Below are 21,881 nucleotides of genomic sequence, written 5' to 3' on the forward strand. Positions count from 1 at the left end.
TGACCAACCTCTTTGTATTTTTCCCCATGTGGATAAGCCTTAAAAAGTAATGTTAAATGTGTCAATGCCCCAACACGTTAGCAGTATACAAAATAGAGATTGTATTTTTAAAAAAAACCCAAATTGCCCTTCTCCTTCTTCCCGAGACATAGCCCAAAAGCATAGAAAGTCACGTCATCCTTCTCTCTCTCTCCCCTCTCTCTCACTCTCTCTAAAATAAAAGGGGCCCTCGCCCTCCTCGCCGTCATCACCTTTGCCCAGGCCCCCGGCGCCGCCCCCCAAGTCCCTCCGGGCCCACGACTGATAAAATGTTAGCTCTGGTATGTGGTGAAAACAAAACCAGAAAAAGGCAACAACGGATGTGCTGGAGGTAGAGCTAACGCCGGAGCTCCGCTAGCCTCTTCTCTTCGTTCTTTCCTGCTCTGCCGCCGTCGAAACCCTTCCCCTGTCTCCGCTTGTCCTCTTCCACGACGATTTCCGCTAAGAAACGTAAGGATGCTGGCGTCAGTAGATTGGAGCTTGATATCTACGATTTCATGGAGAAATCTGAGAACCCGAGTGCGTTTTTGACGAGGGAGGAGCTGATTTCAGGCGGGAGGCTGGGTTTGGCCGAGGAGATTCTGAAAGAAGGGGACTAGCTCTCGTACGGATGGACGAAACCATGAGAAGAGAAGGAAGCCGTCGAGATCTCTGAGCAGTGGTCGAATGATGGTTTCTTGGAGGAGGATTCTTCGTCTTCCTCTTCTGGGATCTGATATGAGTGAGTTCTTGAAAAATTTGTGTTTTTGAGATTTCTGGTTTTCTTGTTTCTTGAGCTCTTCTTTTGGTTGTTATTGTAAAGTGGGGAATGTGAGGTTGAAGTACAAGGTGAAGGACGTGGAGGGTATGATTGGGGAGTTGTTTGGACGAAGTGGAAGAAGATGAGGGAGAGGTGATCCATTTTGTTCTATGTTATTAGCCATTGTATTTACTAGTGTTTAGGGGTTGAACCCCTTCAAGAATCTGTATAATGCTTGGTTAATTGCACATAAACCTCATGTGTTATAGGGGGCCTTGTCATTTGTTGTCCCTGAGCCATGCATTTCCTAGAGAACAAGCTGTTTGAACTAGTTCATGTTAGTTCTAAATCAATTCTTACGTATTTTGTATTTTGTATAAGATTACTTCTCCACAAAATATAATGAAAGCGAATGTTGTGTTCTTACGTGGCATAAGCTGGTCCGCCATAATAAAGATACCTACTAAATGCTTGTTTTAAATTCTCTACATGACCAGCTTTTAGTCATAGAGATGGTATAAAATAGAACTAACTTAGTATAAAATAGAACTAACGTGGTGTAATTTAGAACTAACGTGATATAAAATAGAACTAACGTGGTATAAATTAGAACTAACATGGTTAAAATTAGAACTAACTTGATATAAAATAAAACTAACGTGGCATAAAATAGAACTAACGTGGTATAAATTAGAACTAACGTGGTTAAAATTAGAACTAACTTGGTATAAATTAGAATTAACTTGGTATAAATTAGAACAAACTTGGTTAAAATTTTAGAACTAACTTGTTATAAAATAGAACTAACTTGATATAAATTAGAACTAACTTGGTATAAATTAGAACTAACATGGTATAAAATAGAACTAACTTGGTATAAATTAGAACAAACTTGGTTAAAATTTTAGAACTAACTTGTTATAAAATAGAACTAACTTGGTATAAATGAGATATAACATGGTATAAATTAGGTTTATAACGTGGTTTAAATTAGAACTAACATAAATTAGATATAACGTGGTATAAATTAGATATAACGTGTAATAAAATAGAACTAACAAGCCATCACACGCTACAGAATAGAACTAACACTGTACAGATTAGAACTAACACTCTACAGAATAGAACTAACACTGTGCAGATTAGAACTAACACTCTACAGAATAGAACTAACACTGTGCAGATTAGAACTAACACTCTACAGAATAGAACTAACACTGTGCAGATTAGAACTAACACTCTACAGAATAGAACTAACACTGTGCAGATTAGAACTAACACTCTACAGAACGGAACTAACACTGTGCAGAATAGAACTAACACTCTACAGAATAGAACTAACACTGTGCAGATTAGAACTAACACTCTACAGAACGGAACTAACACTGTCCTGTGGACGTAGGTAAGTTTGCCGAACCACGTAAATCTCGTGTATTTATTGTTTTCTGGTTGGTTGTCATAGCTTGTAGGTTCCCTCAATATTCGGTCTTAGAGCTGATGAGAGGAAGAGTGTATATTTCACTTTGATGAAATATATCACTTTCGATTCTTGTTTCCTTTGAGAAATAAGAATTTCACTATCTATTCTCGTTTCCTTTGAGAAACAAGAATATAAAGGTTGACTTGTGCTTTTGTGACAACAATAGCCAGGGCTATCTCTCAAGTGATATCGCTTCCGCGGCGGTGGGTGTGACTCTCCGCCCCAACACATATGATGTACACCACATCAGTTAGAATTATATGCAGGAATGGGGCTGGAAGCCTATACCTTCGAATACTGGATGTTTTGGATATAGATGCATATTTGGTGTTTTGATCCTCATTTGTGTTTTTATTCTTTATTTTTTGCAGAAAAACGCCAAGGTTGTATCAATTGACTCGTATGAAGATGTTCCAGAGAATGACGAGAATGCCTTGAAGAAGGCCGTTGCCAACCAGCCTGTTAGTATTGCAATTGAATCATCGGGAAGGGCATTCCAACTTTATCAATCGGTGAGATCTCTATGTTACATGATTGAATTAAACTTTTTTATGAGTCCACTGATTTGATGTCAGTTTCAGATTTTAGATTGCAGATCTATGGCTTGAATTAATTTTCTCATTGACTACTTTCGAAGATAAATATATTTCATGATACACATGTTTCATTAGATATGTTTTAGTTTTTAGGTTTTGTGCTTGTTCATTTAGGAGAATATATTGCTCCACATTGAGGCACATTAACATATCTTGCTATTTCTGGTCGACTACCTGCGGGCATAAGATTCATAAGTTGTCCAGTTCTATAATTGATTCCTACTAATTTTTCTATCTCTTGCATCATCATTCATAATCTTATCTTAAACGTTGAAATCCACGACCTGATGACATGACATTAGTTTTTAATTTTTTTAATTAATGCAAGGACTCACACCATTAACTAACATGTCGTTAACCAAACATTAAACATCGGAACTTGGCTGCAACATTTACCGTTGTAACTCTATTCCTGTTGACCAAACAACCTGTTGATATCAAACAACTTTTTTACTTTGTGTTGATTCTGAATTCTCATAGCACAAAAACTAAATGTTAATTTTTCCTGGTTCACCAAGTTAAATATGCTCCCCTTATTGCATTACAGGGCATATTCACCGGAAGATGCGGCACTGATCTAGACCACGGCGTCACAGCTGTAGGCTACGGCACCGAGAACGGCAAAGACTACTGGCTCGTCCGTAACTCCTGGGGCGAATCCTGGGGAGAGGCTGGCTACATCAAGCTCGAGCGCAACATTGCTTCAAGTGTCGGCAAGTGTGGAATTGCGATCGAGCCTTCTTACCCCATCAAGAAAGGCCCGAACCCACCCAACCCAGGCCCATCCCCTCCTTCCCCTGTGAAGCCCCCCAGTGTTTGTGATAGCTACTATTCGTGCCCTGATGGAATGACGTGCTGCTGCGTGTTCGAGACTGGTCGTTCCTGTTTTGCTTGGGGATGTTGTCCTCTTGAAGGAGCTACATGCTGTGAGGATCACTACAGCTGCTGCCCTCATGACTATCCCATCTGCGATGTTGGGGCTGGAACTTGTCTAACTGTAAGTTGCTTCTCTCTCTTAAACTTGGTAATTTAAAAAAACTGAATAATTATGAGAAATCTCCCTATGGTTACTAAGAATTATAGAAAATCCCCTGCAACATTCGATATGGTGGAAAAGATATTAAGACAACACCAGAGTAACTCATCCACAAATCCCATAAGCACACATTTAAGAGTAGATTGCCATTGCATAGAACAGTTCGGTTTTCAGCCTCGTGAATGGGACACTCTGTTTATGGAGGGATGTTATGAGCAAGGAATTGTAACCCTGAACGACTCACCGTAACTTCAAATTTTTAGTGTACTAGAAGCGGCGTGGCCACTTGAGAGAAACCTTGGTTGGCTTTTCTGCGAATCCAATAAAGAGGAGGATTTTCTGCAATCTATCCAAAATCATGTTATTATTAAGAGTCCACACACTGATGCCTGATTTCTGCTATCTATCCAAAATCATGTTATTATTAGAGTCCACACACTGATGTCTGATTCAAAAAGTAAGCCAAGCTAGTTTATGATGATACTAAAGCATTCTAGCAAGCTGATCTTTGTTTTGCTTTTTATAGTCATGTTCTAATCAAGTTTCTTGTAAATGTTCACAGAGCAAGAAAAATCCTCTGGGAGTGAAGGCTCTTGCTCGTATCCCAGCAAAACCTCACTGGGGTTTCTTAGATGCAGAAAACAAGAAGCAGTGATTTATGTGTAATATGTACCAAGTGGGTGAGAAGAAAGCAGCTTAAATTTGGACCAAGGTTTTTGTGATAATTAAACCTCACCCCTCTATTGTATTTACGTACCTAAACAGCAATCCTTGCTTGTTTATTTTATATGATGATGGTTAGTAGCTCTTGTACATAGGTTTAAGTTTCACAGTTCGATCTGTAAACCAAAATGTTGGTGTTATTGCAACTTTGCTCTTGTAACGTTTGTCGCTGGGGCTGTTAAATCCGTGAAATTTCCTTGATTATGCACTTGCCTGGTTCTTTGACAAGTTGAACTTGAATCTGATGTTGTGTTGAGTTTGGTGTTTGCCTTCATTGACGCTGCTCAAAAGGAATGTTCAAGTACATGGTGAAGAGTGTAACTCCTTTTTATTTCTCTGGAGGACTATGGAGATATAAAAGTATACTCGTGTATTTGTAGCACATAAATTGTCACGCTAGCTCCATACCTCTTCGGTTGTATCCGGACAATTAAACTGAGGGCGCATGTTCTTTGGATACTCTTTTTTTTGGGAAAAATGTGTTCAGCCCCCAAAAGAAGAAACTTCATGTGACCAACCTCTTTGTATTTTTCCCCATGTGGATAAGCCTTAAAAAGTAATGTTAAATGTGTCAATGCCCCAACACGTTAGCAGTATACAAAATAGAGATTGTATTTTTAAAAAAAACCCAAATTGCCCTTCTCCTTCTTCCCGAGACATAGCCCAAAAGCATAGAAAGTCACGTCATCCTTCTCTCTCTCTCCCCTCTCTCTCACTCTCTCTAAAATAAAAGGGGCCCTCGCCCTCCTCGCCGTCATCACCTTTGCCCAGGCCCCCGGCGCCGCCCCCCAAGTCCCTCCGGGCCCACGACTGATAAAATGTTAGCTCTGGTATGTGGTGAAAACAAAACCAGAAAAAAGCAACAACGGATGTGCTGGAGGTAGAGCTAACGCCGGAGCTCCGCTAGCCTCTTCTCTTCGTTCTTTCCTGCTCTGCCGCCGTCGAAACCCTTCCCCTGTCTCCGCTTGTCCTCTTCCACGACGATTTCCGCTAAGAAACGTAAGGATGCTGGCGTCAGTAGATTGGAGCTTGATATCTACGATTTCATGGAGAAATCTGAGAACCCGAGTGCGTTTTTGACGAGGGAGGAGCTGATTTCAGGCGGGAGGCTGGGTTTGGCCGAGGAGATTCTGAAAGAAGGGGACTAGCTCTCGTACGGATGGACGAAACCATGAGAAGAGAAGGAAGCCGTCGAGATCTCTGAGCAGTGGTCGAATGATGGTTTCTTGGAGGAGGATTCTTCGTCTTCCTCTTCTGGGATCTGATATGAGTGAGTTCTTGAAAAATTTGTGTTTTTGAGATTTCTGGTTTTCTTGTTTCTTGAGCTCTTCTTTTGGTTGTTATTGTAAAGTGGGGAATGTGAGGTTGAAGTACAAGGTGAAGGACGTGGAGGGTATGATTGGGGAGTTGTTTGGACGAAGTGGAAGAAGATGAGGGAGAGGTGATCCATTTTGTTCTATGTTATTAGCCATTGTATTTACTAGTGTTTAGGGGTTGAACCCCATCAAGAATCTGTATAATGTTTGGTTAATTGCACATAAACCTCATGTGTTATAGGGGGCCTTGTCATTTGTTGTCCCTGAGCCATGCATTTCCTAGAGAACAAGCTGTTTGAACTAGTTCATGTTAGTTCTAAATCAATTCTTACGTATTTTGTATTTTGTATAAGATTACTTCTCCACAAAATATAATGAAAGCGAATGTTGTGTTCTTACGTGGCATAAGATGGTCCGCCATAATAAAGATACCTACTAAATGCTTGTTTTAAATTCTCTACATGACCAGCTTTTAGTCATAGAGATGGTATAAAATAGAACTAACTTAGTATAAAATAGAACTAACGTGGTGTAATTTAGAACTAACGTGATATAAAATAGAACTAACGTGGTATAAATTAGAACTAACATGGTTAAAATTAGAACTAACTTGATATAAAATAGAACTAACGTGACATAAAATAAAACTAACGTGGTATAAATTAGAACTAACGTGGTTAAAATTAGAACTAACTTGGTATAAATTAGAATTAACTTGGTATAAATTAGAACAAACTTGGTTAAAATTTTAGAACTAACTTGTTATAAAATAGAACTAACTTGGTATAAATGAGATATAACATGGTATAAATTAGGTTTATAACGTGGTTTAAATTAGAACTAACATAAATTAGATATAACGTGGTATAAATTAGATATAACGTGTAATAAAATAGAACTAACAAGCCATCACACGCTACAGACTTGAACTAACACTGTGCAGAATAGAACTAACACTGTGCAGATTAGAACTAACACTCTACAGAATAGAACTAACACTGTGCAGATTAGAACTAACACTCTACAGAATAGAACTAACACTGTGCAGATTAGAACTAACACTCTACAGAATAGAACTAACACTGTGCAGATTAGAACTAACACTCTACAGAATAGAACTAACACTGTGCAGATTAGAACTAACACTCTACAGAATAGAACTAACACTGTGCAGATTAGAACTAACACTCTACAGAATAGAACTAACACTGTGCAGATTAGAACTAACACTCTACAGAATAGAACTAACACTGTGCAGATTAGAACTAACACTCTACAGAATAGAACTAACACTGTGCAGATTAGAACTAACACTCTACAGAATAGAACTAACGTGGTATAAAATAGAACTAAAATGGTATAAATTAGAACTAACTTGTTATAAATTAGAACTAACGTGATATAAATTAAAACTAATGTGGTATAAATTAGAACTAATGTGGTATAAATTAGAACTAACGTGGTATAAAATAGAACTAACTTGGTATAAATTAGAATTAACGTGTTATAAAATAGAATTAACGTGGTATAAATTAGAATTAACGTGGTATAAATTAGAACTAACGTGGTTAAAATTAGAGCTAACTTGGTATAAAATAGAACTAACTTGGTATAAATTAGAACTAATGTGGTTTAAATTAGAACTAACTTGTTATAAAATAGAACTAACTTGATATAAATTAGAACTAACTTGGTATAAATTAGAACTAATGTGGTATAAAATAGAACTAACTTGGTATAAAATAGAACTAACGTGGTATAAATTAGAACCAACTTGGTATAAATTAGAACTAACATGGTATAAAATAGATAAATTAGAACTAACTTGTTATAAATTAGAACTAACGTGGTATAAATTAGAACTAACGTGGTATAAAATAGAACTAACGTGGTATTTCAGTGACAAGGGGAAAAAAGAGAAATATTATGGATGATGTTGGCAGCTTCTTACAACAGAAGGCAAAATTCGTAAGCCAGCTTGATTTCAACTAGCAAAACTATGGCAAACATTAAAGAGCATATTTCAACCAGTAAAAGAAACTTTGCTTCCCAGAGGGGACTGAAATAAACTTATAATTCTTTTCAACATAATATTTAGCACTCAGAATGATTCATTGATGACTTAGCTTTCATTTCAAAGCTCGTGAAAGGAACCAAAACCAACAAACATAGAACTAATAAATCTGCATATATCAAATTTGAAATCTGCTCGTGATGTAAATGCATTGATGACATTTAGTTCTAATACACTGGAGTTGGAGCAGGTGGTCTCTACAGACCATCATGATCGGAGCGGCGGCAATCGCGGGCTAGGCGGGTGGCGAGCTCCAGCTGCAAGCTCGGGTGGAGGAGAGGAGGAGAGGGAAACGCGGTTCTTGAATAGGAAGGGGGCGCAGTAAACGAGTACAGTCCCATCAAAGGGGTAAGTTCGTAACTTCCCATGGGCTTTTTTTTAAAAGTGATACTTTAGGGCCTCGTCACAAATACTGTAGGTATTTGGGGCTTATCCACATGGGGAAAAAATATAAGGGGGCTGGTCACATGAAGTTTTTGCTTTTGGGGCCTTGACACATTCCCCCCCTCCCCCCCTTTTTTTTTGGTGCATAACAATTAACAAGGGAGCACGTTGTCATCTTTTTTTGGGGGCTTAGTTGCACTTAAATACCTCATCATTTCCCGTCTTTTGCACTCATGTCCTCGTTTGTTTTCAGTCGTACTTGTATGCTATAAAAATTTTAAAAACTTGCAGTTATACACCCTCATTTGTTTTAGCAGCAGTGCTTATAAGCCCTGAAGTTTTTTAAGTTTGCAATTAAATACCCTAAAGTTTTAAAGCTTGCATTTATTTGCCCTTATTTGTTCTAGCAGTACCTATATACCCTAAATTTTATAAAACTTGCAATTAAATGCTCTAAAATTTTTAAATTAACACTTAAATACCCTCAGTTATGCAAACTTGATGTCGTGCCTAAAAGGGTATTTAAGTGCATGTTTTAAAAACTTTTTGAGTATTGAAGTGTCAAAATGAAGGATTTTTAAGGTATATAAGTGAAAAGCTTTAAAAACTTTAGCGTGTATCGGTGCTGCCAAAGATGGTTTGAAGTGAGAAGCCGGGGAAGCGTAGGGTAGTTCGTTCCAACTCATTATTAAACGTATTAATAAAGAGTCGTAACTTCATACGTGCAGTACGCATATAGTCCAGCGGTAAAGCGCTCTCCTCTCAAGTGAGCGACCGATGTTCGAATCGTCGAAAAGTTTTTAGGGGGGTTTTGTGTTTTTTCCTCCTTTTTTTTAATTCAGCCATCGCCGCCGCCGGCCACGGCGTCTTCGCCGCCCTCCGTTTTTGACCACCATGGAGACGGCCGACCTCTTCGGCGACAAGTCCATCATGGATCTCGACTCGGATCCGACCCCATCGAGGCCGATCCCGCCCCGGTTCAAGCCCAAACTCAAGGGCAAGACGAAGGCGGAGCCCTCGGCGGATCCAGAACTCGATCAATCGAAGACCGCTGCTCTCTCAATTCCTACTCCGATGGAAGTTGACGATGATGATGGGGATGAAGAAGACAAAGTGGTTTGCGAGATCGATGTCTACTGTAATCGTCTGGATGAGGATTCTCAGGTCAATTTCTCATTTTTAGGGTTTCTTTCTTTTTTATTTTTAATTTCGGTTCTTCGATTAAGTGTTATTTAGTTCCAATTTCTTCAAAATTTTATGCGAGTGTTAAATATTTCTGGATAAGGTGACAGTCTAAAGAGTTTCGATCTGAAGTTTAATCGGATTCGATGAATCTACTGTCTGTTTGATGCCGGTAACTTTGGTCCGAAAGTGAAAATTTCCGTTTTTTAAGAAGAGATTTCAAGATAGAACAAATTTTCAAAACAGCCCCAATTTTTTTTATTTTTCAAAATAGACCCATTTTTTTTTATTTATCAAAATCGACCCGGTTTTTGCCACGTGGGCTTAACGACGTTCCTAAACAGTCGGGGTTGGCAACCCCGACTGTTTAGGAGGGTGTTAAACCCTAATTAATATCCTTAAACCTGAAATTTGCATGTCCTAAACAGTCGGGGTTGCCAACCCCGACTGTTTAGGAACGTCATTAAGCCCACGTGGCAAAAACCGGGTCTGTTTTGGTAAATAAAAAAAAACCGGGTCGATCTTGAAAAATAAAAATCTTTTTAGGGCTGTTTTGAAAATTTGTTCTTTCAAGATATATGGTATGCGGGAGAGTGGGCGGATGATGGGAACTAAAGATGTAGGAGTATGATTTAAGATATACCATGATGGTACTTCTTTTCTTTATTTTGTGGGTTATTTTGCACTTAATACCTCAAAGTTCACACTTTTTCAACTTTGAGGTCCTGAGGTTGCATTTTGACTTGATAATCCTGAAGTGCAAAAAAATTGACGTCAATTTTGTTCAAGAAATCAACGTAGAGAAATGAATGAAAATCAATTTTTTCTTATTGAATTTCTGTCTTTTGAGTTTCGAAAAAGTGAGGACTTGGGTAGCAAATTGTTAAATTAAAGTCAATTTGAAGATCAAATTGTCAAAATAGAACTTTACATAACAAAATTAAGGCAGGCAGAACTTTGGGTACTGTAGTGCAGATAACCCTTATTTTATTTACACGTCATTAGCGATAATCATGTTGTCATTGTTATGTTTGCTTCTTGTAGGATACATTGAACAAGAAAGTTTGATCTTGATATTGGTAAAATCATTTCTAGAATAGCAACAATCCATCGTTTATCACAAAATTCTGGGTGCCGGTCACATCAGAGTACTATTGTTAAGAACTATTTCTTTTATAAAGTTGACCTTTGTAACCATCTTAGTTGCTTCCAATCAAGTTCGCTCATGCCTACCTTCGGTTCTTCTTACTCCTTTAATTATAGTGTTATCACTTTGCTTAATTGGTGCATTTAGAGACCTCCGTTCCATATGATCAACCCATCTTGGGCATTTCTCCGTGCTTCATATAATTAAAACTCAAACATAAATATTTTCTTTGAGTGTTTGGTTGCACGCTGTGCAGGATTTCACACAGTTTTGAAACAGCAATATGTCAAATTCTCAGATCGTTAGCAGTAAAATCTTCCCCAGCAGTTTTTTTTTTACTTGCTAATTGTTTGACAACTTGCAGCTGTATATCATGCAATACCCGCTCAGACCCTATTGGCGTCCATATGAACTGGACGAAAGATGTGAAATGGTAAGTTTCAAGATGTCCTACTTGAACACAAACGGTTTTTATGCATTCACATGCAGTGTGTTTGAATTATTCCACGTTGTTCCAGGTTAAAGTGAAACCTAAACATTCAGAAGTTGAACTTGTTATGAGTGTGGATGTTGAGAGTGAGAATTATGATGCGAGTAAGCCTGGGACTCCAAGGTTACAAAAGCAGGTGATGTCATTTTTTTGAGTTTATTATCCTTATCCACTATACCTGAGCTCCATACAGCTATAACTATCCTTTCCCACCTAGCTTTTGCATGCATTATTCTGATAGACTGCATTGATCTTCCCATTTTTATATTAGTTTTGACTAGATATTGTAAACGTAAACTCTTGAATTTTTGTGAATCATGTGAACTTTAACATTATAGTCATGTTTCTTCTTGTTAGATATTATCATCATCCAGCGCAAGTTCCACAGTACAATATGCTGCAGGGATTCTGATAAAGAACCAGGTAAGAATGATGGGATTGGTACCCTTTTCTCTCTATCCCATTCTTGGATTCCTAATTACTATATGTTTGGTGCACTTGATCCTATCGTTCAAATATCGTAAACTAGTATCTGATGCATTTACAATCTATTAATTTTAGTTGAATTTACACTGTAATTGATTGAGGTTGGCAAGATTTCTGATAGTATTTTATTTATTTATTTTCTTCTCGAGCCTGCAGTTGCACCTGAGTCCCATTCATGAAGTTTTGCAGTTTCGACCATCGATGAAACACATTGATGAGTGTGAGGCCCAACAAGTGATGCATAAAACTGAAGAAGTTGCTAACAAGGCTAATAAGGTAAACTTAGATGACTAATTGAAGCCAGTAAACACTAAATCTGACACTCTTACTATGCCATCAATGGATTTCAGTGTCCTGTAAAAAATTTATCCTTACGTTATTTAAATAAACCCTTAGTGATGGCTGACTAAGTCACACAGTAGCATCTTAGGTATTTGAATCTGAATTAATGGCTGGTAAACTGCAAAGAGATTCTTTTTTCTCTTTGATGGATTGTTAACTTTTTATGTTTGCCTTGTAATATGTTTTCTTGCGATCTATCCTTCTTGGCTTAAATAAGAAATTGGTTGCCATGAAATGTGCATATCATATCTCTTTGCTAAGGGAAGGAAAGGTAAACAAAGGGAAGGGAAGGGAAGGAAAGGAAAGAGAATTGTAATATGTTGTTTGGGAGTTGAGTAAGGTGAATGAAGGTGAAATTAATATAACTTGTTTGGGAGTAATAATGGAGGGAAGGGAAGAGAATGAAATATATGTAAATTTACACAAATGACCTTATACTAATAATACATCAGCCCTTTTATTTGTTTTGATGGGGGGTAAGAATGTCATTACACCTTTTACCCTCCTTTACCCTCCTCTACCGCCCGAATCGGGGGGGAAAGAAAACCAAGCAATTTTACCCTCCGTTCCCCTTCCTTCCTCCTCTCTACCCTCCTTACAAAAACTCCCAAACAGGGTGAAAGCTGCATTTCTCTTCCCCTACCTCTCCTACCCTCCATCCAAACAGGGCATTAATGACAAGAAGCAGAGGAAATGGCTTCTCATGAATTCTCAAGCGTACTCATTCTCCTGGTTCAGAACATGACTTTTTCCGATCTAACTGTGAATTTCATGGAACATTTTTTGTGAAATAATGTTCTATTTGGCATATAATGTAGGTAAACTTGATTTCTTAAAAAGAATACTATGATATTATTGCTTAGTCTGTTAATGCAGTTTGCTATTCATAAGCCTTTGACTTGCTATATGGACCGAGTTTCAGCCTTTTGATCACATGTGCATGTTCTGGCAGGGAAAGTTGGTTCTGGGGGATTCAGCTGATCACTTAGACAATGCAGAGGTGGGTGAGACTTGATATATCCTATTTAATTTTGGCCATTCAGTTTTCACCCTAATAATAAAATTAAGTTTGATGTCTCTTCAGTTTCTTTGTTGTAGTTACTTGTGTCATTATCGTTCTGGTTTCTGTGCGGTCCCAGTAGTTTCAGTTTGATATGTGTTTGATGCCTTCTGTAGCTGCGCATTTTGTTTGATATGAACCTGAATTTGACTTAAGAAACGTTGAACTGAAAGCATTAATAAGATTCACAGGTGCTGAATTCACAAAAACAACGGTTAAGTTGCCACTACCAGGAAATGATGGTTTATATCATCTCCGTTGATACTTCTTATGACAAATCTGTTTATATTTCCCTCTTCTTTTATTGTCTTTTCTGTATGAGAATCTTTTGATGCCTGCTTCTTTGCTGTCTTACTGAGCAAATCTTGTATAATCCAAAAGATTAGCTTTCCCCCCACCCATGGGAGTATCCTACTTGGTGTATGGAGAACTCCTTTCTATTGTCTGACACCAGGTCAGGTGATTGATTTGATTTTGACTAGTCATAAACTTCAACCAAGTTTCAGTGGAGAGTTCTTAAAGCTGTACTTTATAGCTGAACAACCTCAACCCAAAGTAATCATCTGTCCTCCTTTTGTGAAGGCATAGATGATATTGAATATTATCTCTTAATACTTTTGAGGATTCTGAACCAAGTGTCAAATATTAAGCTCACTGGAAATGAAGTGAATATTAAGTGACAAACAAATCCACATATAGGGGAGTCCAGGGATAGCCCAACACGGTACAGATTGGGTTGGGTTGGGTTGGTCATATAGATTGAGAGGTTCAGTTGTTATTTTTAGGTTTGGTTAAGGGTGTGTTTTTGAGCAACCTGACCCAACCAGAACCCAAAATGTTATCAGTGGATTGCATAAAGTACCAAAATTTTAGATTTTTTCTTTCATTATTTATCTTTTGCCACGCGGTGTTACACAATGGTGATTGTTTTGAATTTCTTGCTTTGCAGCCTTGGGTTTCACTGGAATACCATCCAATAGGTAGTGAACTTTCCTGCAAATACCAACAGAAGCTGATGACGCAGAAAGATTATAATGTCAACTTTACGATGAGTCCGTAAGTTCTTTTTCATATGTCTGCTTAGGAAGAAGTGCTGCCCAGGGCCGGATCTGAGATTTTAGGGGCCCTGTGCGAAAAGTAAACACAGGGCCTTTCTCTATATACAAAATATCAATAAATTCCAATTCGAATCCCAATGTTGAACCACATGACAGGTTTGAGACTAATTCATAGTAGGCCAGTCAAAATATCAAATGCTCAACGTGCAATGTATATCAATCTATCAAAAAAAATAAACGTGCAATGTATAACAAAAGATAGTCTCGAGTACCCAATGAAGACATTGCCAATAACTTTAAATTAATAGAACAAACTGTACCAATAAAAAATATTCAAGGATCAAAGGGGTCGCGTGTACCAGGAACTTTCTTGTAAGGAGTTCGAAATTTACCAATGACTTCCATTATGATCCTACACTAGCAGCAACAACCAAAACTTTAATTAGAATAAAATAAGGTTCAAGTTCTTCTTCTTTTTTGTTGGAGGACTACTATTCACCAACTTCTACGAAAATGACTACCTTACATATGAGTAATGCAAGCGATTCTGAGACTCTGCATCTTCAGGATCTGAACCACCCAAATCCTGCAAAAATGAAGTCATACAAGTAGGAGTAAGCTCAATTGTTAAAGCATATGCTCAAGTAATATGCATTTTTACCTGTCAAAAAAAAGTAATCGCGACTATGTGCTTCACAATAAGAAATACTTGCATATTATGTTTCTCTTGTATCTGTGCTTACCTTAATAAGAGATATCGAAGCCTTTAGCATATAAAGTATCATCGAAAAATTGTCCTCCTTGCATTTTTAGCTGCAAAATCACTAATTAAGCCCTTAACATCAATTTTATCAATAAAATCATTTTCAATAGATATCAAAGCTAGTCCATTTAGTCTTTCTTGTGACATGGTCGATCTCAAATAAGATTTTAATAATTTTAATTTTGAAAAACTTCTTTCTGCAGATGCGACTGTAACAGGTATAGTCAATAATATTCTATAAGCAATACATGCATTTGGAAAACAATTTCGTATTTTTAAGAAATTCAGTATATCAATAGCCATCTTTGTTTCTTTTGGTAAAATATATCGTAAGATTTTTAGTTCTCCATATAAATCTTTCCCATCAAGATCAGAAAATGTTTTATATTTTAGAACAATTTCAAGATTATCACAACATGCTTTCAAATTATTATCATCTAATGAGTTTAACTTTTCTGAACCAAACAAAAATCCAAAAATATCTTCATATGCTTTATATTGCTCAAACCTTTTCTTTAGTGAACCAATAGCTTGATCTACAATACACAAAAAATAATTGATTCTAAAAGATTCTTCAGCTGATTGTGTTGTCTCCTCATTAACATTCTCATCAAATTGTCTTTTTCTACGGATTTGACGTTTTACTTGAAATACAGAATCAATTTCCATTTCAGTAGTAATTTCTTTAGCAATTGTCATAGCTTGTGTGAGCCCAACTTCTCTATAATCCTAAAAAACCTAATCAATCCTTTTACTTGATCTATAGCAATATCAATAAGCATGTCTTTAGATTGTAAATATTTGCTAATTAAGTTAACAGCAAACAATATATCATACCAAATAATCATACTTAATAAAAATTCAAAATTTCCAATTCCATGTGTTGCTAAAGAATCTGCTTCACTTCTTATTTTGGAGTCATTATCAGTTTCTGCTAACTGAAGTAGTGCTTCTCTTATTTCAAGCGTTTGGAATCTAATTGCTTTAACGCTTTCAATATGGCTTTCCCAACGTGTAGTCGACAATGGTTTCACAGTTAAACCTTTTACATTATTTATCAAAATTTGCCATCGCTTTGTTGAGTGAGAAAATAATGTATAAATGCGTTGTATCACTCCAAAAAAGTCTTTTGCTTTACCACAACAATTTGCCATGTCACAAAGTGTTAAATTAAGACTATGACAACCACAAGGCGTGTATAATGCTCTAGGATTTATTTCAAGTACTTTTTTTTGTACACCTTGGTGTCTCCCTTTCATATTAGACCCATTATCATACCCTTGACCTCGTACATTATCAATATCAAGATTAAGAGTTTTTAGCACATTTTGCAATTCTTCAAAAAGTCCTTGTCCAGATGTATCATTTACTTTTAAAAATTCTATAAAAATTTCTTCTATTTTTATCGGGCTTGTAGAAATATCGACACATCGTAATATTAAAGTCATTTGTTCTTGGTGACTTACATCCGGAGTACAATCAAGTATTACTGAAAAATATTTAGCTTCTTTAATTTTTTGAACTATTGCACATTTGATTTTAGAAGCTAACATACTTATCAATTCATTTTGAATGCTATGACCAAGATAATGATAATGAATTTCACCATGGTCAATACGTCGAACATGTTCTTGCATTACGGGATCCCATTCTGCAATCATTTCAATTAGGCCTAAAAAATTTCCATTATGATTTTGATAAATTCTCTCAGTTGTAATCGAACAAAGTTATAATGAATTCCACAGCAGCGACTTTTGAACCAAACAGTTATGTTTAGCAAGATATTTAACAACAGAAATTATTCTTTGTAATACTTTCTTCCAATGTTCCCTCTCTTTATTAATTTGCTCTTGAATATTTTTATCAATTGTTTTATTATTCTTTAATCTTATGCGTAAATCAAGCCAAGTACTCATGTTAATGATGTGCTCATTAGTTGTTTCATGTTCTTTAAGCCTAGCACTAAGATGCATCCAATCATTAAATCCTTCATTTATTAAAAAACTTTTCTTAAAACCATTTTTAAACAGTTTACAACAAAAACAAAATACTTTATCGATATCCTTTGAATAAACTAACCATTCCCTATCACATTTCTCTCCATTTGATAAATGTCTAGTGTAAAATGCCGAAGAAAAACATCTTCCTAATTTATCTTTAGGACCTTTTTCAACAAATAGATCTCTTATAGGGCCATTTTCCACTAATATATCTCTAGATTTCGTGTCCATATTATCCCAAGTTCTTGGATCATAAATATTCAAATTCATGAGCATGGACTGATTAGGTTGTTCATTGCCTAAAATATTTTCATTCTCATTTTCATTATCATTTTCATTATGATTCTCATTTTCATTATCATTTTCATTATGATTCTCATTTTCATTTTGATTCTCATTTTCATTATCATTTTCATTATGATTCACACTTTCATTCTGATTCTCATTTTCATTATCATTTTCATTATGATTCTCACTTTCATTCTGATTCTCATTTTCATTATCATTTTCATTCTGATTCTCATTTTCATTATCATTTTCATTATGATTCACATTTTCATTCTGATTCTCATTTTCATTATGATTCTCACTTTCATTCTGATTCTCATTTTCATTATGATTCAAATTTTCATTCGCATACTCATTCAGGCCCAAATCATTAATATTATCATTTTCAATTGAATTTTCAACTAAATCTTGTGTTTCTTTAACAATAAATTTATCAAGCGCTCCACTTTGAGTTTGGACAAATTGTTCAATTTTTCTTTTTTTCTTGCGTTTATCATATCCAGATGGATACTTTCTTGGAGGCATTTCTATAATAAAACAAACAATATCACAATCAAATTGAAAGAAGTTAAAAGATTTGGAACAATACAACCTGTTGAACAGCTCGGACTGAAGAATACAAAGCGGCAGCACGACACTACGGCAACGCCGCAACGGCAGCACCGAAAATGTAAGACCCACTTAGCCGCTTGGATCTCCTGCAATACAAAAAAAGAAATCTCAAATCAGCAGCAGCAAAACCCTAAAAATCACAAGTAACAAGTTCACAACAGAAAAAAATTATAAAAATAAAAAAAATGAGGAGGATGGGGGACCGAACTCAACTGGATTTGGGGGTTGGGGCAATGGGGCTGCAGCGGTTGCTCCAGGTGAGCGTCCGCACAGGAAATGAGGAGGATGGGGACCGAACTGGATTTGGAGGACGGGGACCGAGGATGGGGACTGCGATTTCGGGGTTGGCGGCGTCGCGGCGATTTCGGGTCTGAGGGCCGAGGCTGAGCTGAGCTGAGCTGCTGAGGGTGGAGAGAGGATGCCGATGGCGATGCAGGTTGACGACGATTTGGGGCTGGCCTCGCCGCCTCGGCCTCGGGCGGTGCCGCGGTGGAGTCGAAGAGCCGGAGAGGAGGGGAACTCTGGCGGCGGCTAGGGTTTGAGACAGAAATGAGATGAGAATCGTGAGAAAGTGAAGAATTGGGGGTGACTGGGTGAGGCTGATCTTTTTGAAAGAAGAGTTTTGAATAGAGGGTTGAGATTAAGTTGGGTATAAAATAGACGGTCCACATTTTTTCTTCATATATATAAATATACATATATAAAAAAAATTTGGGGGCCCCCAAAAATTGGGGGCCCTGTGCGGGCGCTCACCTGGATCCGCCCCAGATCCGGCCCTGGTGCTGCCACACTATTTGTCTATTGATTTCCTGGAAGTTGTTTTTGCATTAACTCTGTAATATCTTTTAAGGTCTGGATATTTGAACTCCTTGTGTCCGGGAACAACTGCTAAAGCAAACCCAAGAGTGCCTTCATCAAGGTCGAGTTATTCAGTTCCAATATCTCTTTTGCAGTATTTATGATGGTTATGTGTTTATCTCATATTCAAAATTGAAGATGGCATCACTTGATTTTTCTCATCCTTTAGTCAGTCCTTAATTCTTGAGCCTACTTTCTTATTACTTTCTCCTATACTCCTACTTAATTCTAAAGCTGTACCTGAATGATCAATTGAAATGCATAGCTTCATTTTCCGATGTTTAGCTTTTGTTTCTTGTAATAATTTAACAGTAAATTTTACGCTAATCATGACATGAAAATGAGCCTGATAGGCTGATACAGCTAAAGATATTAAAAAGATTAGATTTGTTGTTTTAAATTTGATATTTCATGTACTAATTTTTACCCACCAACAGGTCATCGTGGCATGTTCATGAAATTTTTTGACATGATCATGAAGCATGATACTAATTATGAGCTATGATTAAATAAATCACAACAGATTGTAATACTAAAATATTTTTGAGACCAAAACTCAATATCATGTTTTCCCCTTTTTAAGCCTGGTGTAAGCTTGACATCACATAGCTAATATAGACATGTTTAATCATGCTAAGCTCAAGCTTCTCATTTAGCAACTAAGCTCAAGCAACCAAAATACAAACAAACACAGCTTTGATTGACTTGGCTCTATTATGCCCTCTGTCTTGACCTGAGAATGGTATTGACCTGAACTTTAATCCGATCCAGCCATATCCGATCAAAATTAGTATCCGTGGGGAATGCATCCAAATCCAGATGTGCATGCCTTATCAAGTGCATGAATTGTTAAAGAATAGAGGTTTTTAGTTGTCTTAGTAGAATTTTTTGTTTGACCTATAAATGAGTACTTATTCACAACCTAACCTTGACCCAGGCCTGTAGATAAATTTGCATATTATCTAATATCCTCGTCTGCAGACAGAATATGGCCTGAAGTAAACAGGGTCTAGGATTGTATTTTATATTATTTGGAAAACCTGGATCGTGGTCTTGTGATACCAGGTAGACCCATTAAATATCTTCTAATAATTGTTTGTCATCTGCTACTTAGTAACTTGCTTCTGATTTTTTTGACTACTTTCTCGTTTAATAATTGTTGCATTCTCAAACTATTATGGCATTATCAGTTCTCTACCAAATTCTCACCAATGAATTATTACAATTGACTTTTATGTCTCTTGTCTGATTCTTTATTTGTTGTGCTGCAGCTTCTGTCCCTCACTGCCACTGGAAGAACGATTAAAAGAGTGGCTATGTAAGGTAACCTTAGTGGAGTCCTTAATATGTACCGTATATGTGCATATTTACTAAAAGATCATGATCTTTTTTTTTCTCTCGCCTAATACTGCTCACATGATTATGTTTAATCTGATCCTATGTTACGCTGACTTTAAATAATGTACTTGCACTGTACTTTAGCGAACGAGTGTCTTCGCCATATTTTCTACATTTTTTGTACTTTCATACTTCATCCCTGACTGGCCTAAACAATTGGAAAGTTTACACTTTATGATCAAACTTTCTATTGCAGGGGTGTCAAGTAAATCGTTTTGCTGCTCTTACATATCTTGATTCTACCATTCCGAAAGAAGATTTCTTGAAGGTGCTCGAAAAGTTTGCATTTTTGGTACAAGGATTATGGGTTTCCAAAAGTTCTTTGATATGTGAAGGTTATGAAGCTCAACTGAGAGACTACATCCTTTTCCTGTTTAGTCAGAATCATGTGATTAAGCAGAGCAAGCTCAAGGAGCTAAAGATTTCTGATGAGGATCTGAGACAATTCCTAAGACCATTGGCTTATGAAAGGCTTTCCCTTGGTGATTGGAAACTAAGAGAAGAGCGTGATTCATCATTTATAAAAGAACATTTAGAAATTGTAAAGGAACAGGAAATTGCTTGGTTAAACAGAGGTAAGCATATAAAAGAAATTTTGTCCAAACCAGGAAGGTTTCTACATGTGAAGGCCAAGAATTCTCCCATCTCAAATGTGGGCCAGAAGAAAGCTTCTGCACATGTGGACACTGGTTCAAACAGGACTACTGATGTTCCAGGGAGAAAACTAGCAGCATCTATGTCAAGTGAGAATCGAAAATCTCTCAGAAATGCTCTTTTTCATATCTTTCGCGACCGCACTGCTCTCAGGTAATGTCTGAATTGCATCTTGTCCCTGAAAATGTCTTTTTTCATGGCGCTTATTTCTGAGGCTTGACATTTTGAAATTTGTCATTACCACAGTACATATAACCTAAAACTATGGTGAAAATTGACTTTCAATTTAAGTTTTATTTATTTAATTATTCTCATGACCCACAAAGTTCAGGTATCTTCAAGAGTATGTTTCTCCTCATATTATATATAGTCAAGCTATCCAATGTGGGATTCATATGTCCAACTTTAGTAAATGGCAACTTTCCTGTTGTACCGGTGGTTTGCACTTTATTGATCTTGATGTCTATGTTTTTACTTGCTACCTTTTCTTTTTATATTCCATCAATATTCTTTCATGAAGTGTGATGTTGATTACAGTGAGAGAAGTTCACATGGACTTAATGTACACATGCTTGAAAGTGTATTTGAGCTTTTTTATGCTAGGGTTGAATGTCTATTAGGAAATAAGGAACATATACTCATTCATTTCTCTTCTTCTGTGCTCTATTTTCTCTGCAAAATATGATGTGAATCTTTGCTTCCCATTTAGCAGATAAGGCTTTGTTCTAGAAGTAGAGTTTACCATAGTAACCTGTTGTTAATTAAAGTTTGTATCTTGGGGATTGATCCAACCTTGAGAATTAACATAGTTGTCATTAGAATGATCGGATTTCTCTATTATGGCAACTTTAAGTATCATTTAAATTATTAGCTACCTCTTTAGTGGTTTACTATCAAGCTGACAAGTTGATACACAGTGACATTGCCACAAGAAATAGTCTCGGTTCTGAAGCTGTTACGTATCAACTACTAGTCTGTCATTCACATGGTGATATTTGGTTTTAATAATGTCCAAGACCAATGTTTTACATAGAGAAGTTGCCATATTGTGTCATGATATTCGTAGGCAGAGTAAAGTGGCAGAGTCAGGATTTTTTATTTGGTTTTATTTTTCTTTTTTCGCCCTTTGTTTTTTTTTTTTTTTTTTGGGGGGGGG

General features: G+C 36.7%; 1 protein-coding gene across 2 annotated transcripts; it reads left to right on the top strand.

Moving 5' to 3' along the window:
* LOC109845884 (DNA-directed RNA polymerase III subunit RPC5-like) lies at positions 9,169-21,844 on the top strand. Of its 2 annotated transcripts, XM_020415138.1 has the most exons (10): positions 9,169-9,551; positions 11,081-11,149; positions 11,235-11,342; positions 11,564-11,629; positions 11,849-11,968; positions 12,987-13,034; positions 14,044-14,150; positions 18,666-18,734; positions 19,945-19,996; positions 20,268-21,844. In XM_020415138.1, the coding sequence occupies exons 1-10, from the start codon at positions 9,282-9,284 to the stop codon at positions 20,880-20,882; spliced, it is 1,524 nt and encodes a 507-aa protein (XP_020270727.1). In that variant the 5' UTR covers positions 9,169-9,281; the 3' UTR covers positions 20,883-21,844. The 2 variants fall into 2 exon arrangements, with proteins under 2 accessions (XP_020270727.1, XP_020270730.1); XM_020415141.1 differs by lacking the exon at positions 18,666-18,734.

Source organism: Asparagus officinalis, chromosome 1 (assembly GCF_001876935.1).
Source record: "Asparagus officinalis chromosome 1, Aspof.V1, whole genome shotgun sequence".
NCBI classification, from domain to species: domain Eukaryota; kingdom Viridiplantae; phylum Streptophyta; class Magnoliopsida; order Asparagales; family Asparagaceae; genus Asparagus; species Asparagus officinalis.

Coding starts and splice junctions, on each gene's coding strand:
- LOC109845884 (XM_020415138.1), top strand. CDS start 9,282: ATGGAGACGGCCGACCTCTTCGGCGACAAGTCCATCATGGATCTCGAC. Junction 9,552..11,080: donor GTCTGGATGAGGATTCTCAG/GTCAATTTCTCA, acceptor GACAACTTGCAG/CTGTATATCATGCAATACCC. Junction 19,997..20,267: donor TAAAAGAGTGGCTATGTAAG/GTAACCTTAGTG, acceptor TTTCTATTGCAG/GGGTGTCAAGTAAATCGTTT.